At 46.2% G+C, this 17,825-nt stretch overlaps 1 protein-coding gene across 1 annotated transcript; it reads right to left on the bottom strand.

The window, feature by feature from the left end:
- Nucleotides 1–14,529: 14,529 nt before the first annotated feature.
- On the bottom strand, nt 14,530–17,440 carry Dusp1 (dual specificity phosphatase 1). The gene is made up of 4 exons (XM_051180996.1): nt 16,904–17,440; nt 16,529–16,674; nt 15,940–16,159; nt 14,530–15,580 (listed from the first exon to the last, which is right to left on the bottom strand). The coding sequence occupies exons 1-4, from the start codon at nt 17,268–17,270 to the stop codon at nt 15,210–15,212; spliced, it is 1,104 nt and encodes a 367-aa protein (XP_051036953.1). The 5' UTR covers nt 17,271–17,440; the 3' UTR covers nt 14,530–15,209.
- Nucleotides 17,441–17,825: the final 385 nt, after the last annotated feature.

Here is a 17,825-nt window from a genome sequence, read left to right on the forward strand (position 1 = left end):
CCAGAACCCACATCAAGAGGCTCATAGGAGATCCAACACCATCCTCTGGCCTCCGGGGAACACACACACACACACACACACACACACACACACACACACACAGAGAGAGAGAGAGAGAGAGAGAGAGAGAGAGAGAGAGAGAGAGAGGATAATTTTTAAATTTTAGTTTATATGGCTTCATATACCATGGTGTGTGTGGGGGGGATACAGAATGCAACATCTATAGATAAAGACTGGACTAACTATTCAAACCCAGCCCCTGCATATAAGGATAAACTACTCTACTTGATCATGGAAACTTAATGTAGGAGGCAAATCTATCCTAATTTATAATGGAGAAATCCAGATTCATTTTGTTTTGTTTTTGAAATAGAATCTTGCTATGTAGCCCAGGCTGCCCTCCTACCTCACCCTCCCAAATTCTGGGATTAAAGGGAAAGGCATTATCTTTATTATCTTGCTCAGGAAACAGATCTGCCTCTTTCCCAGGCTATGTCCCAGCAAATCTCCTTGAAGAGATGGTTCCAGAAAGCATCATGCCATATAAGACACTGTGGGCACTCATTCCTTCCCATAGTCTACCTTAACCCACCCAGAGTTCTTCTGTCTTGCTGTCCTGCTGTATTCCCCAGGGTTGCTTCATGGTTCACAATTGCTGCTCTAGCTCCAGGCATTATCTGTTAGAAGGAAGCAAAGTACTGACCCTCTTTATAGACATGTCTTTAACTGCAGGACAGGCTGAAGAATACAAGATACACCCTTGACTAAAATCTGTTACTAAGAACAGAGCTAGACAGAGCTCAGCCATTAAGAGTTCTTACTGCTCTTGATGAGGACCTGGGTTCAGTTTCCAGCACCCTCATCAAGCGATCACAACCACCTATAATTCCAGTAGTAACCTCCACATGTATCTACACATAAGCAGTGCACATTAGCTTATGCAAAAACACATAAATACACACAGATAATGTCACTGGACATGATGGCACACACCTTTAATCCCAGCACTCAGGAGATAGGTCGTAGATCTCTGTGAGTTTGAGGCCAGCCTGGTCTGCATAGTGAGATCCAGGACAGTCAAGGCTGTATAAAGAGAACTTGGAGTAGGGTGGGTGGGGAGAATAGTGGGGGAATTTCTGAGCATGTGGTCAGCTTAACAATGGTCTGTGAACCTACTGAGCACCAAGAACACAGAGTAGGGCTCTGGACAGTCAGAGGTTTTGCCATCTAGACTGAGGGAGGAAAGCCGAGTGTGCCGCTTTCCATGCTGAAGGGTTTCTTCCAGCTCACAGTTAGGAACACAGTCATGACCGGGAAGTCATGACAAGAATGGGGCTGCCTATCATATTTTATGCACAGTCAGGGAAAAGGCAGGGGATGATGGTGCTCACTGTCCCCTGGTCCTTTAGTCTGGCACCCAGAGCCAGCCTTCCCACCTCAGTTAATCTAACTTAGGAAAGCCCTCAGAAACCCACTAAGATTTGTTTCTGACTCTAGATCCTGTCAAGCTGTCAGTCTGTCCACACCATGGCACAAGCTGATCCTTGGCTGAGGGTAGGACTCATCCTTGACCGGTGTGTGGTTGCGGGACCCTGATGGAGCAAAGCCTGGAATCACAGGCTATGTCCAGCACACAAGAGTACGTCCTCCACCTTCTAGATCTCAGCACTGTACTCCTGGAGCCCTGGGTATGACCACAAGGCCAGACAGGCTGGAGGGAACATTAAATAAAGTATGTGTCAGGCCAACAGCAGCAGGAGTAACAGACTCAAGTTTCTCTTCCACTCTGTTAGACTTTCTGAGGAGCCAGGAGGCTTGTGTTCTAGCCCCAAGTGAACCATTTTCTTGTCATGTGATGCTCAGCAAATAATGTAACTTCTCTGGGCTTCAGATTCTTATTCCTTAAACATTGAGAAGATGGGTTCACCATGGACCTAAAATCTTCAGAGGCTGTAAAGTATCCAATAAAGTTAAAATGGCCTTCTCCCCAGCCCAAAGAGAGCCATTAGGGCCCCGACTCACACCTTGGCTGTGAGCTGGCACTGCCTGGCTGCTCCTGGGATTGGCTCTGCTTCTTCTTCCCAAGTGACCTCCCTGAAGAGAGGAGTCCTATAGCTTTAGCAAGACAGTACCTAGGGACCCACTAGTGACATTGTTTGTCCAGCATAGTATTAAAGAGACCTGGGACTTTGCTTCCAGGCACCTCAGAAAGTGTTAACTGGTGAGGATGAGGATGTGTGTTTGTTGTGGGATATTTCGATTATACTCTGAAACTTCCAAGACTGCCCAATAAAGCTGTGCCTTGAATCAGGGTGCAAAGCTAGTGACTAGCTGACAGGAATTGGCCATAGAGAAGCCAGCAATTTGGATAGAGGAGACACATGGAAGGGAAAGGCAGGGAACTCTATTGGTCCTGGGATGAGGGGAGAGAAGTGCATCTTGTGGTGTCTCCAGCCAAACAAGGTCAGCTAGTGGCTACTCATCCTCTCAGAGCTATCAGGTTTTCACCCCAACCTTTGATTTCTGAGTCTTATTGATAAATAGAACAATGGAGACTTAACTTAAACTTCCATATCGTGGTGGCAGAGTCAGGGGTGCAGGATGGAAGCCCTGCCAGGCTGAAGCCTGGTGGAGCACTGACTTAGGGGCCATGGGGTGACAGATGATAAGTAAAATATCAACAGTTTCATGTGCAGCCACTACGTTGACAGAAAAACATCATTTGGTGTTCCAACACGTGGTACAACCACACGGATGGAGAAGTCATGCCAGCTGGCCAATCCATTGTCACCTGCCTGGGCCTCTCCAAGAGCCACTTGTGGGACTCTGGAAAGTGGGACTCACACTTGGAAATCTCAGGAGAGGCTCAAGCTCTGATGGAATTGTTTCTGCTGACAAACTGAGAAGTCAGCAGATTTGGTGAGACACATGGGAAGTCCTTAAGGGAAGAGTTAAGTAACATATAAAAAGAAAAGTCTTACCTATGTTAAGAATGGGAAATATACCAATGTAGGGAGTATAGTGATACTATGGATGGCTTGAAAAGGGAAAAAAATAAATGAGGGGATAAACCACTTAGCTGGTATTGACATAATGCCAACTGTAACTACTATCAGTTTGGCAATTCATATTGTGTCCTTTAAAAGAGAGGTTTGATAACTGTGACAAAAATTAAAATTTGACTGATAAGATATAAGACTTACTAATGAAAGTAATAAAAATTTGACTGATAAGACACAAGCCTTAGAAAGACTTACCAATGAATAATAAAAAAATTGATAAGATACAAGGGCTTACTATCAATAAGGTATAAGCTTTGGAAAGACTTTCTATTGATAAGATCCCAGTCTTAGAAAAACTAATGACAATGAGAAAAAAAATTGACTGATAAAATACAAGTCTTATTGACAAGATACAAGCTTTAGAAAGACCCACTAATAAAAATAAGAAAAATCCTCAGACGGGAATTTAGAGCAGAACCTACCGCACCATTGCATTATAAACCTTAAGGTTATTAGAAAACCAACCTTAACTTACCCAGTTACCATACAAGAGTTGCCACCAGATAATAGGCATCACCAAGGCTATACAGAAGTTAATTGGGATTCTGTAGAAATGTTGGATTTGAGATATAAGGAAGCAGTTGTTTCTTATGATATGCATTCACTCTTTGTGAAGCAGATGTTAAATTCATGGGTAACTCAGGACAGTTTTATTCCACAAGACTGGAAAGATTGAACTACAGCAATGTTGGAAGCTGGTCCTCTGTTACAATGGAAACCGTGGTGGAGAGAAAGCTAGGGTCATAGAACTGTGAAGCAGGACTAGAGGAATTGAAATTTCCCAAGATTCGCCATTCAGTGAGGGCCAGTGTGCTAATTTGCAAAGACAGCCTACATTTGATGATCACACCTTGGCTCTATTCCATATAGCAGCTTTGAATGTTTGGTACAGGGTAGAAGAATCAGGACTGAGTCATTTACTAAAATACAAAGGTAGACCAATATTAATTGAATCTTTGGCTCTTGAAAATGTTAATTCAGAGTGCATAAGGATGGTTGGACCTTTAAAGGAAAGATCAGCACACATAGATGAATGGATTCTAAATACAGTTAATATTGGATCTCATACTTATAATAATATTTGGATAGAAGTGGTTTCTAAAAATTTCAAGAAAAATCAAAATGTCAGATGCTTTAATTGTGGTAAACAAGGTTATTTGAAAAGGAATTGTAAGCCGGGCATCAGTGGCACACTTCTTTAAACCCAGCACTCGGGAGGCAGAGGCAGGCAGATCTCTGTGAGGCCAGCCTGGTCTACAGAGTGAGTTCCAGGACAGGCTCCAAAGCAATACAGAGAAAACCTGTCTTTAAAAAAAGAAAAGAAAGGAAGGAAGAGAAAAAGGAAAGAAAGAAAAATGGGCCCCTACAACCATGAACCCACATGCCATTCAGCTAACAAACATCACCCAAATATCAATTTCACACTATAAACTGCATAAGACAACTTCAAAGCTGCTAGCTGAGAAGGTCCAGCCTCATAGACTACCCTAGCAAGGATTTCAGATAAGCCCTGAATTTTCCCATTACACAGAGACTAGACAACAAATGTTACAGCTAGTTTTCCCAGGATTTTACCTGCTTATATCCTCTCTCCACTCTGCCCAGTCATCTCACTTCCTCTCTGTCTGTACAGACCTCCTGACCTCTATGGTTAGCTAGGGGCAACCTCCATCCTCTGATCTTCAGACAAGCTTTGTTTGTACAAGCACGATATCACCATAATTATTGAATCTATTAAAAAGCAACTATTAATCTCAAATATTTTACATTGGTAGGGTTTTTGTAAACTGATAAAAATTTAAGGTTATTTTTGTTACTATGTATATATACATATATATATTATATATATTTCTACTTTTAAGGTATTATACCTAAGTAACTCATCTAAAAAATGTAATTTAAAGTTCTAGTCCTTGAAAGTTATTTAGGATATTAAAGAAACACAGGTTAGTAGTTAGTCATCTATAACAATCATGTTAGGTATAGTACCAAAATCAAAGATATATTTTAAATATATATATGGTCTTCAAACATTTCATAGACCTACAGAATATGGCACTTGATGTTTTAATAATATAAGGCTTTTCATAACAGTGAGACATGCCAGCTCCTGACAGCACCAATCTACTTCAAAAAAGGGAAGATAAGCATCAAAAGATCTGTCTGCCATATGGAGTTTGCTCTCTCTGTTGCAGTTAGCCACTGGGCAAGAAACTGCCCTTGCCTCAACTGTTGACAGTATTCTATCCAAAATGGACATGCAGGACACAGAAAAGTGACTGTCGAATGTTGCCAAGACAACTCCTGCTCCACATAAAAGTCTGTCTGATATTCTAGACCTGTAGGCCAGAGATGAATGTCCCAATGTGGCAGAGGAACCTTGGGGTGACTGTCCAGGCAGGCAGATGTCTCTGTTGTTTCTTAGTTTTGGAATTTGGTTGCTCTGCAGTTCCTGTTTAAACAGGTAATATTATATACTTTTTCAGGTATCTGATGGAGTTGAAGACTAGATAGTTGTAGTTACAGTTTTCCTTATTTATGAAAGTAAATTAGATACAAAACTTTTGACTCACCAAAATAGGATGGATAATGAAGCATTTTCTTTGAATTTGCCAAATACAAATGGACTGGACATTGTGAATGTATTTTTTTTACTTGATGGTTGTTCATATTTCATATAGTTTTACTATGCTAAACTTAAAACCTTTCTTTTTTATTTAGACAAAAAGGGGGAAATAGTGTGGAATAATTGTTCACTGTGTGAAAATATATTGTTGTGATTTGTTTTAAAAGATCTAAATGGCCAGTAGCTAGGCAGGAGAGATAGGCAGGACTTTTAGGCAGAGATAGGATACCAAGGTGAATCTAGGCACAAGAGGAGATACCAACAAGACACATGGGGAATTGGAAATACAAAATTAAAGAAAGGTAAAAAGCCATGAGGCAAAACAAATGAGTTAATTTTAGTTATAAGAGCTAGTGGGATAAACATAAGCTAAAGCCAAGCTCTCATATTAATAATACATCTGTCATTATTTGAGAGTTGACTGCCAGGACAGTGAAAGACATGTTACATGTAGGTATTTCCTCAGCATTCATAACACAACATTTAAAAATCTGTGTGTGTTGGTGTGTGTGTGTGTGTGTGTGTGTGTGTGTGTGTGTGTGTGTGTGTGTATTAGACTGAACCCAATTTTTCCTTCCTGGATGGAGGAGGCAAACCTCTAAGACTCAGGAAACACCTCTTATGAGGCTTAGAAACCTCCTGAAACTTGTAAAAGTCTCAAAGCTCCTTCCCAAGGTTACATAAGCAATAACAAGTGTTGGGGAGAGGAAGATTTCTGACTTTCCAGCAGCATGGCAGTTCCATGGTGTAGATTTTCAGTGATGCAGTTGTCATAGAATCACTCATGTATTGTAAATAAGCTTCAGCAACCTCAGTTTCACCTAGCTAGCTGGCCATGAAATCATTCCTTTGGACTGTCATTGGTGCCCTGTACAAGGTGAACAGACATTTGTTTAAGTCTCCCCAGGAAAAGCTGTGCAATGTTACATTAAAGGGGGCTGAACAGCAAAACTAGGTGCGAATCACCCTCACCCCTGACTTACAGACATAAAAGTCTATCACCAGTACTAAAAGGGAGCAGAAACCACAGTCCTGGCCAACACTCAGCTTTCTCTCCTCTTCTCAGGACACCGGGTGTCCCGTATGTGAAGTGTCTAGTGTCGGAAACAAAGCACTCTGATCCACCCTTTGTGAGAGCAGGGCAGGTGCATGAGCCCCTTGGGATAGAGTTCCGGAGAAGGAAGAGCTATAAACAAGTCTGGGCACCCTTATTCCTTATGTAAAACCAACACTTCAGACTCTTAAATATTCTGGGACCAGGAAGCCCTTCCTATGTTGTGTCTCCATACTTCTAGAATGAAGGGTCCCCTTCTCCTCCAGTTAGCTTTCTCTGCCTGTACTCTTCAAGCAACTCTCTGATCCTAGCCCCCATCTCCTGTCCATACTCCTGAAGCACTGTGCTCTGAACAACCTGCCAGTCTCTGCCAATGGTGGAGAAAACCCACAGGCAGGACCATGATGGATCTCCATCGTTGTGTGTCCAGCGTCCAGAAGAGGGCATGACCCTTCTTGCTTAGGAAGGGCTGGTGATAGTTGGAATGGAGTCCTTGTCTTACGTGCCTTGGTGTCTCTAGCAATATTCACAGGCCTCCTTCACCTGTCCCCCACCCCAGGAGAATGGGGCTCACTCACTTTAGACCAGAGTGCCTCCTGACTCTGCCAAGAGTCTCTTCATCCCTCCAGTGACCTGCCAGTGTTTGGGTGGGGGCTGGAGATGTGGTCATTCTCACCACCTTCCCTCAGTTGCCCACACAGATCAACTCCCTCCTTCCTTGAGCACCTGACATAGAGCACACTGTTGAGTACCTCAGAGGTTGGCTGAGAGCTCTGTGGGAGGCCAGAGGAGAATCCCCAATGGCCACTAGACAAAGGACATTTCCAAAAGAAGTTGTGGGACATTAAGCCTTCCTTCCAGCTGAGAAGCTATGAGTCAAAGCCAGGAACAGCCCCACTGACTTCCCCGTGAATCAGTTACTGCACTCTTCCTCAGCAGAGGCCCACAGTAGGGGGAATTCTGTCCTGAACAAAAGGGAGGAAATATGGAGAAGTGGTGGGAGTCAGGGTCTCTGAATGGAGTCCCTAAGGCCAATTTCTCACTGCAGTCCTTCCCTGTCCCAGCCCTAATCCTGATGGTGGGAGAGCCCCAGCAGGGCTGGGTCCTGGATGGCCAGAGAGCTGCCTGTTTCCTGATCACCAGAGCTTTCAGATGCTTTATTTTGTTTGCATGCCACTTTGTGTTTGTGGGAAGGTCTCCAAGGGAAATTGCCTCATGTAGAAGGGAGATGGCTCAGCAGAAAAGAGTCACTTCCCCTTTACTGAGGCCCAGGACTCACCCAGAGAGGAGGGGACATGTTTGAGTTCCTCACTTCACTGTGTGAGGAACACATTTGGGATGCCAGGCTGTAGTCTAAGAGAAGCTGTCAGGCGAGACAGATGGGCCACTGTCCTCAGAAACACCTGAACCGCTAAACTAATGTCAGGTGATGGGTACCATGGGAAAGGGTAGAGATGAGGAAGACACAGGGTCTGCCAGGTCTGGGAAGCCAACATTTCCACAGCTGCTGAACAGAGAGCTGAAGGGACAGGGGGCTGCCCAAGTCCCAGAGGGAGGTGCAACAGGAGAGGTCAAGCGCTTGAATATGGGTGGGATAGAAGTTGGAGTGTGCTCCAATTAAAGAGACAATGACCTGATATTCTGGAAAGTTCTCTCTAGACTTGTATGCTTCTAATTTCTTTTAATTGATACATAAAATATTGAAATTATGTGTGTTGATGGGTACCATTGGGTATTTTAGTACATGTGTGCAGTAATGTTTAAGTCAGATTAAATATGTCTGTCATCTCAGTCAATGGCCATTTCTTATGGAAAAACCTTCCATCCCTTACAGCATATTGAAATATGAGTGCTATGGTAGGCTAAAGTCCCCACCTGTGCAGGAGCAGCCCTCATCCTCTTGCTCCGAGCCATCTGTAATTCACCATCCATCCTGGATTTTGAGACTTGCTTCCTTTCAACTATGGCATACTACAACCCCATTAATGAAAAAGGAAACTCTGGTACTGGAGACACCTTAAAATATTATCTCTGAAGTTTGAAAGGTGAAAAAATAAAAGAATGGCTAAGAAGCATGACTTTGTAAAGACTTGTGGATCAAACAAAACAAGAATTAGAATCTAGAGCTCACCAAGGAGGAACCTGGAAACCTCCTTCCCCAAGCTTTCAGTTGATCTCCAATGGGTTTCAACTCCCTGGACTCCAGTCAAGCAAATCACCTCACAGGCTCTAAAAATCACCTCAGAGTTATTCAGGTCCTGTCAAGTTTTGATTGGATTAAGGTTACCCAGGTGCTAGAGCCCCTGAAAGACAGTCAATTGTCTTCTGAGGCTCACCTTAAGTCCCAAATAATGGCCAATATTTTTTCACACACTTTGTCCCATGCTTAGCCAACAATAACCAGACACATGAGAAATGAAGCATGGCCAAAATTCAAGTATAGGATTGGAGAGATGGCTCAGTGGGGTGAGGGAAGGGAGAGGGGCGTACTGCCCAAACCTTGACCTAGGTTTACCCACTGGAAGCCATGGAAAGGCAAGAGAAGAAAACTTACTCTTTGAAGTTGTCTTTTGACCTCCACAAATGTACACCTACCTCTCCCTCCCTCTCTTTCTCTCTCTTCCTCCCCCCCCCCTTCTCTCTCACACACACACCAAATAGTAAATTTTTTAAAAAATCAGGTGAATGTGATGGCACACGCAATCCCAGCAATTGGGAGGCAGAGGCAGGCAGATCTCTGTGAGTTCCAGGATGGCTACATAGGAAGACCCCATCTTTGAGAGAGAGAGAGAGAGAGAGAGAGAGAGAGAGAGAGAGAGAGAGAGAGAGAGAAAGAGACATGTGAAACTGGGCTGAGACAGCAAGCTGAACACAAGCCAGAGGCCATCCTGGCAATTTAGTGAGACTCTATCTCAAAAAATAATAATAAAATTTAAAATGTAAAAAAGAGGACTAGAGCTCTAGATCAATGGTAGGATGGTAGAGCACTTGTCTAGCATGTACAAGGCCCTAGCTTAATTTCCAGAGAGAAAGAAAAAAAAAAAAAACAGCAAGATTCAGAGAGTTATTGTTTACCTAGTAAAATAAAACAATGATGTTAGTATCTAAAGAATATAGAAAAACAATAACAAGAATTTCTCAGACTAACAGACAACATTAAGTTATGACTCCAAAAGCACCACAAACCACACACGACCTGCACAGAAGAAACCTGCAGAGACACATTATATCCAAACTTCTGACAAAGATAAATTCCTAAATCAACAGAAGAAAACAAGTCAAGGTCTCTCAGAGGAACAGCAGTATTAGACTGAAGAGCTCAATAGACAGCTCAGATTACTGTAGTGACACAGGCAAGGTGTGAGGTGACTGTGCCACGTGGGCCATTTTAGACATGGTAGGGCTGGCTTATTTGGGGAAAGTGTATGTTTTGTTAGCCCTATTTCAGTTTGCTGTTGAATTAAAAGTGTGGTGTGAGGTGTGAGATGCTTTGAATAGGTGGAGAGTCCTGCTGTGCATTTGGAATCACTAGACTTGAGTGCCTATTAGACACATGACTGTGCCTAGGGAGCTACCGGATACTTCAACCTCCATCTAGACAAATACCTGGAACAGAGTTGAAAATCGGAGACTATCAGTGTATACACACTATGCTCTTTTCCACCTTTTCTTGTGAGTCATTAACGACAGGAACTGTCAAAGGAGCTATGCTTGTACTTATGGAGTGACAAGCGCCTCATCCATGTCTGTTTCACTTTGACACCTGGCAGAAGCAATTCCTTGATTACTGTCTTACAGAGGTGTGGGCACTGGGACTTCAAGGTGAGATGTGCTCCATGGACAATCAGATACCAACTGATAGGGCAATCCAAGAATTCCTCAGTTTTTAGTCCTTTGAATGCTTACCAAGCCATCAGCACTTAATTCAGACTTCCTGAAGGGATGAGTGAGTGACTGATGTCAGTTGTGGTGGAAATTTATAATCCCATCTCCATGGTGTGGTCCAGGACATAGATAGAGACTTGGGAACCTGTGGTGCCATCTACAGACCCTCTGGGGGAGCCCATTCTCAGGAGGTCCAGTCACATATCCACTACACTAAGCCATTTTGCAAAGGCCCCCTCGCTGTATCTTCTCAGAGTGCATCCCACTTTAACCTGTGTTTTCTATGGGCAACCTGAACAAAGCTCAGGATGGCAGATTTCCTGGCCTTGAGGATGGAGGGGGCTTATCACTAGGAGTTGGACAGGAAAAGATGCTGGATGACACCTCGGGTGCCTCTCCTGGATGAGGAAACTGAGGATCTGAAAGGGAGGTACCTTGGCCAGGTCAGTAGGGCAGGTCAGTGTGATCTCAGAGCAAGGCCACTTCTGCTGGCAAGGTTTAGAGGCAGGTACCATGTGAATGCAGGCTGGCGTCATGACAATGCAAGGACAACTCACGCCTGCTTCCCTCTGTTAGGGCATTCTGTTCAGGGAGGGGTATCAGTGCTCATTGACAGAATGGGGACCAACTGACTCACCCTTGCAAGCCTTGCTAATGTGCCTTTCCTTAAACCAAAGTGCCTTTAGAACTGACGGGTGATTGGAGCATATTACATACAGATAGGGAAGCAGAGGCTTCAAAAGTTTGACAAGCCACTGTCAAAATATGGGACTCAAACCTGGGTATGACTGACTCAAGTGTTCTAGTCCCTGTCCACAGAGCTCCAGTTTTGGGGCCCTCTGAGCTAAAACCCTTTCCCCCAGCTCACCATTCAGGCCTCAGTGTGGCTGATGACTCCTCTGAGCAGCTTGTGCCTCAACAACCACACCTGCCATGTCCTCTTTTACCTACCCAGCTCCATAGCATCATCCATATGCACAATCCACATCTTGTCTCCTTACTGACACATGCATCCCTTTTGCTGCTCCACACAAGCTAGTACTTTGTCTTGCACCAAACAGAGGGCCTGTGGGGTCTTTGAATACTCTTAGATGGCTGAGCAATGAATGAGGCAATGGATGAGTGGGACGGCTCTCAGCTTTAAAAGCTCATTAGAAGGTGGGGGTTTTTAGGTGATTTCCTTAGCAGAACTTCTCTGCAAGTCAACCCTGTGAGGCCAGTACCATGAGGACCCTTTGTTCTCCTGGAACAAAACACAGTCCTTAGCTGACACAGGAGAACCTTGGCTGGGCTAAACAGGCTGTTCTTGAACAAACTTGTCCAGCACAGCCTCAGGGGAAAAAAAAGTCCCGAGAGGTGGGCAGCCTTCCTACCTGCTCCCCAGAATGCAACCTTTGGAGACAAACAGCCCCAGGTGACTAGGATCCACCTGCTAGGAGGTGTGGGAAAGCTAGCTCCAGCGTGGCAGGCGGAGCCAGCAAGCTGACATTGTTTGCCTTTGTATACAGCAACAGAAACCATGCAGCCAGCACTTCTCAGAGGCACCCCGCCCCCCCTTCATTTTAATCTCCCAAACTGACGTGTCAGCAGCAGGAAGTGACATGACAGCTTTCCTCACAAAAGGGAAACTCCTCCACAGTTGCCATGGGGACTGAGGCCACTGCGGGATCACAGATTTATATAATCTTAAAGGTGTAGGCACCCATGATGTCATCCTGGATAAACTGAGAGGGGGAAACGGGTGCCAGAGGCTGCCAGTGCAAAACAAGGGAGCCTCAATTTGCAAAGTTCCCTGGAAAGGAAAGGAAAGGAAAGGATGCTGTGGAGGTGGTGGGGGCTGAAGCCTTATCTGATGGATGTCTGGAAACCACAGAAAAGCACAGAGCAGGCATCCATCCATGCCTTTTCCACAGCCTGGAATTAAAGAGCTGGGATGAAACCAGCCCTTCATATCCAGGGCAAACTGGTCATTTCATAGGGTGGGAAAACCAGACGTCATTGGGGACAAAGGGGAGCTAATTGTTGCTCCACAGCCCTCAGTCAACATGCCAGTCACTCTTTGTTACTTGGAGGAAGAAACTGGGGCCTTGAGGGGTATAGTTTTTCCACCCCAAAATTCAGTGGTAAAACAATGTGGAACACAGAGTACAGAACTCTTGTTTAGCAACTTGGGTCAGTCTTCACTGAGATTTCAGTCTCTGCAAGACTCTGCTTATTGTAGGACACTGAATCTGCAGCCTTCCCTCCTTCTGTGGGAAATGAATGTGATATTAAGGACTGTGAACGCAGGCAAAACATTTAGTGGACCCTGGAACTCAGTGGCAGCCCCCAAAGTGATAGCTGTCGCTATTGGGTAAGCCTTGAATAAAAGTGGTGTCTGCATTAACTCTCTCTGGGAAACTAATATTTTAATGCTTTCTTTTCATCCTGAGATAATGATTTTTGTCCCAAGCATGATATTTTCTGAAGTGCCTGAGCAAAGGTTACCTGTGAGAGGGGTAGCTTCTGGTCTGGGCTGTGAGGTGAGCAGCTAGAAAATGGCAAGAAGTGAGTGAATTATTTTCCCTGGCAGCTCCCTGAGGCACCTCTGTATTTTTCCATTGACTGGAGATTAATTTGGGTTCAGCCAGTGACTGCCAAGTTGAAAACAGAGGCCTGGGCCCACGGGAAAGGCAGTCCCCAAATATGCCACGGAATTGCCATTGCTGGTACATTTCCACGCAGGGAACAATTCACAACAGTAAATATCTAGGTCTTGATAAGAACACTGCATCTGGTTTGTTTTGAAGGCATGAATACACTTGTCCAAAACACAGACAAGGATAAGTTCTTCTGTCTTAAAACACATGGATCTTCAGACCTGGACACCAAATGTCAGGCTGGGGAGAGGTCAAGGGCAAGTTCTGTGTCAAGGCTTGAACAATGGGTCTGCATGAGGTTTATGGCACCAGTCAATCCTAGAAAAGATGGGTCGATTCCTTTTCTACTTCAAGCAGCACTTAGTCTACAAATAGGTGGAAGAAAAGTGGACACCCATTGGCCAGGAACCCAGGGGCTTTTCTGTTATGTCATTTGATTATGGGTTGGTATTTGATTATACCTTCTCAGCCTTAGCCTGCTTGGCAAGAAAATGAAAATCCAGAGTCCTGTCCTGCAGCAAGCCTGACATAATTGCCTATGTCTTCAACATAGTTACTGAGAGTAGCAAGTGACCTGAAGGAGACAGTTGCCAAAAATGTTTCTATGCAGAGGTTGGTGTGCACATCCTCCAAAAACTAGCAGGAGAGGTGCAAGTGATTTCTTCCCTGTATATGCATAGAGTACTTGCTTTCATTTTTCATTTGATGCATTATTTTTAAAGCTATAAAAGTGACAAAGTTCAAAGGTCATATGATTAGAAAACAAAATGCAGTGTCTAATCCCCTGCTCCAGCTGTTGAGCTACTTGGAGCCTCACATCCTCATCTGCACAGCACCAGAGTCTGACTAAGGAGAGGCTAATCCCATGCTTTGCATATACAAAGAACACATTAACCCTGGGCATTCTGCAAATAGTTCAGGAAGGGGAGAGCTTGTCCATGATTCCCAAAGATGTTAACTTTTAAAAAAGTAATTCAGGGAAACGGTTCTGGAGACACTCAAGCTCCCTGGGTGACATGGCAGGTGATATTGACTGTTAAAGGACATGGGTGTGCACCTTGACCCTATACTAAGATCTGGGTAACAGCCCCTAATATTTCATATACCTCATCTGCATGCCTCCTGGCAACCTAATCATCTTGTGGAACCTGTAGGTCACCCAAGAGGTACAGGATCAGACCCCTAGCAGTGCTGGTCCAAAGCTTCATTCCCTATGATACTTGCTCAAGAGTAGGGTTGCCAAAGAAACAAAACATCAAATGCTCAATAGAAACGTCATAATTTATTCTGTTGTATAAAAAAAGTCATCCTAGTAACAAAATGTCTTCTTAGAAGAAGAAATATATTACTTCAGGTCATAAATAATCAGCAAACATACAACTGTTGACAACTAAAAACTACAAACCAACACTGGCTTTGCTGAAACCAGTCTGCCAGTGCTGAAACCAAACCTGCCCTGGGTCTATTTACAAGATAGTACAGTACGCAAACACAAAAATTGAGGTATTTGGTTCTTCTATGAGTAGACACGGACATTTGTGAAGGCGGACCACCTACACAAAAATAAATAAGGTAAAATTCTCATACGTGTATGTCGTCGGGAATGGTTAATACTGGTAGGTATGTCAAGCATGAAGTTTCTAGAAAAAAACGGGCAAGTGGAGAAACTGGCTCAGAGTCCTTTCTCTTCTGCCCCGCTTTGTCAGAGGGACTTGATGTACCCACAATACATTGGTCCCGAATGTGCTGAGTTCAGCAAATGTCTTGCAGTAGTCATTAGTATGACTGCTTAGGAACTCAGTGGAACTCGGGAGGGAAGGGGGTGGGGGTTAAATAAATAAGGACCAGCTCCAATGAGCCTCTCCCAGAGTTATTGCATCGCTCCTCCCATGGGAGGAGTGGCGTCCCGGTGACACGTGAATATCCACACCTCCCCTGGCCCTTCAGCAGCTGGGAGAGGTCGTGATGGGGCTCTGAAGATAGTTCAGGGCACTGTTCGTGGGATGGACGGGGATGGAGACAGGGAAGTTGAAGACAGTGGTGGTAGAGGTGCCCCGGTCAAGGACAGCCATGGCAGGACTCCCGGCTTCAGCAGAGCAGTGTGGGGCCAGCACCTGGGACTCAAATTGCAGCAGCTGGCCCATGAAGCTGAAGTTGGGAGAGATGATGCTCCGCCTCTGCTTCACAAACTCAAAGGCCTCATCCAGCTTCACTCGGTTAGTCCTCATGAGGTAAGCAAGGCAGATGGTGGCTGACCGGGAGATGCCGGCCTGGCAATGGACAAATACTCTCCCTCCAGCATCCTTGACAGAGTCTGGAAAACAAAGTGGTAGGTTACTCAAAAATTCAGGAGACCAGGCCAAGCCCAGGTCAAAGACAGCTAAGAAATGTCATGTGTGACCTGTCCAGATATGGCTAGGGACAGCTTCATGTTATCATATGGACTTCATGTGTGCATTGTGTAAAGGATAGCAAGGGATTCAAACCCAGACTAGGTATTTCCACTTATGATCCTGGGCAAGTCAGCCAGTTCAACTATCTGAGTCTAGCTTTGCTACTTTGGGAGGAAGAAGGCTCAGGTGAGGGTCATTCATATCAAGCAATCACCCAAGAAGCTGGACTCAGTGGCTACAGTGGGGACAGAAGACAGAAGTCCCAGACTCCTTTATTTACCTATGAAGTCAATTGCCTCGTTGAACCAGGAGCTGATGTCCGCCTTGTGGTTGTCCTCCACGGGAATGCTCTTGTACTGGTAGTGACCCTCAAAATGGTTAGGACAATTGGCTGAGACGTTGATCAAGGCGGTGATGCCCAAGGCGTCAAGCATGTCCTTCCGGGAAGCATGATAGGCACTGCCCAGGTACAGGAAGGACAGGATCTCCACTGGGCCCCCCTGGAATCCAAAACAATCCAGCATTCATCAAGCTTGTTCAGAGTTAACACAGTACCCACGCCCACAAAAACTCCCTTCTGAAAAAGGGAGTTTCAGGCACTGATGACCTCAGCATTGACGGCATATTAAAATAATAATAAAAAATTAGGTCCATTGGCTTGGGCACAGCCATAAGCTCTTACATGCCCAGCAACTGGGAAACTCAGTTCCATCCAATCGCTTCACTGAGGAATAAAGATTCCCTATGTCCCCGCAAGTATAAATAAAGCTGCAGGCACTTTCTGTATTCTCCCTGACACAGTTCTTCCAGACCTCTGTCAGCTCTGCCAACCCCCTCCCACCCCCACACAGACGCGAACTCTTACTAACCTGATCGTAGAGAGGGGTGCTACAGGAGCTGCATCCGGATTCTGCGCTGTCAGGGACACTAGTACTCAGAGGGAGGCTGAGCCCCATGGGGGTGGACTGTTTGCTGCAAAGCTCAGGGCAGGAAGCCGAAAACGCTTCATATCCTCCTGAGAACACAAAGGAACACATTTCCCCATTAGCATCACCGACACAGTACCTGGAGACAAGTCACCCACCCACCAGGGGCTGCGAGTTTACATGGAAAGCTCAGAGAAGTCTTTGTTCCTGGAGCCAAACAAAGCCAGTGACAAGAGCCTGGAGACTGGACACGGACACTCCAGGTGGGACGCCCCTTTCCTAGCTAATGGCAGAGGTCCTGCCAGAATGAGCGCGTACCTTGGAGGAAGAAGACTTGAGTGGTGCGTGCTTCTCGGCAGAGCGCGCCCGCGGCCAGGGCTAGGGTGCCGTCGCGCTTGGCGCCCTCCAGGGCGACGCTGCGCTCGTCCAGAAGCACCACTGCGTGGTAGGCGCCAGCCAGCAGGCGGCCGCGCAGCTCGGCGTTAGGCACGATATGCTCCAAGCCCATGGCGCCCTTGGCGCGGCGCCGCACGATGGTGCTAAAGCGCACGTTCACCGAGCCCGCGATGTGGCCGGCGTTGAAGGCGAAGAAGGACCGGCAGTCCAGCAGCAGGCACTGTGCGGCACGCTCTCGCAACAACGCGCGCAGCCCTCCGGCGTCCAAGATGCCCACCTCCATCACCATGGCCAGCCCCAACGACCCCAGCGTGCCCGTCCCACTGCCCTCCAAAAACAATCTGTCGGTCCGGCGCGGTATCCTTGCGGCCCTAAGTCCCCAAGTGCTCGCTGCTCTGGGTCTAGTTTCACCGTACGTCCCGCCCGCCAGTCCTTCGCTGCGCGCTCAGCCCTGGGAGCGCGGTTTTATGTGGCCTCTCGGGGGCGGTCCCGGGCGCGGCGCAGGGGGTGGGGGGAGAAACGGTTTGTTTGTTTGAATGGTGGTCACGTGATATGTTGGTGACGTCACCCACCCTGCCGGGCTTGGCGCCGCCGAAGCCAAAGGCAAAGACGTCATCGACCTGGGAGCGGGTCGGCTAAGCGCGCTGGCTCACGGCCCGGCCCCCACCCTGCTGTCCGCCAGCCCCGCAGGCAGGACGGCGCACTGCCAGCCCGGGTGGTCAGACGCGCGGCCTGAGGACGCGCCCGGGGACACCTGCCCGGCTCCTCTCCCCGGGTCTTCGCCGAGAGCATGGGAGAACTGCTGGGACCCAGATCTTCACTGGTCCTGCTCCCGTTGTTGGGG

Source organism: Phodopus roborovskii, unplaced genomic scaffold (genome assembly GCF_943737965.1).
Source record: "Phodopus roborovskii unplaced genomic scaffold, PHOROB, whole genome shotgun sequence".
Classification (NCBI taxonomy): domain Eukaryota; kingdom Metazoa; phylum Chordata; class Mammalia; order Rodentia; family Cricetidae; genus Phodopus; species Phodopus roborovskii.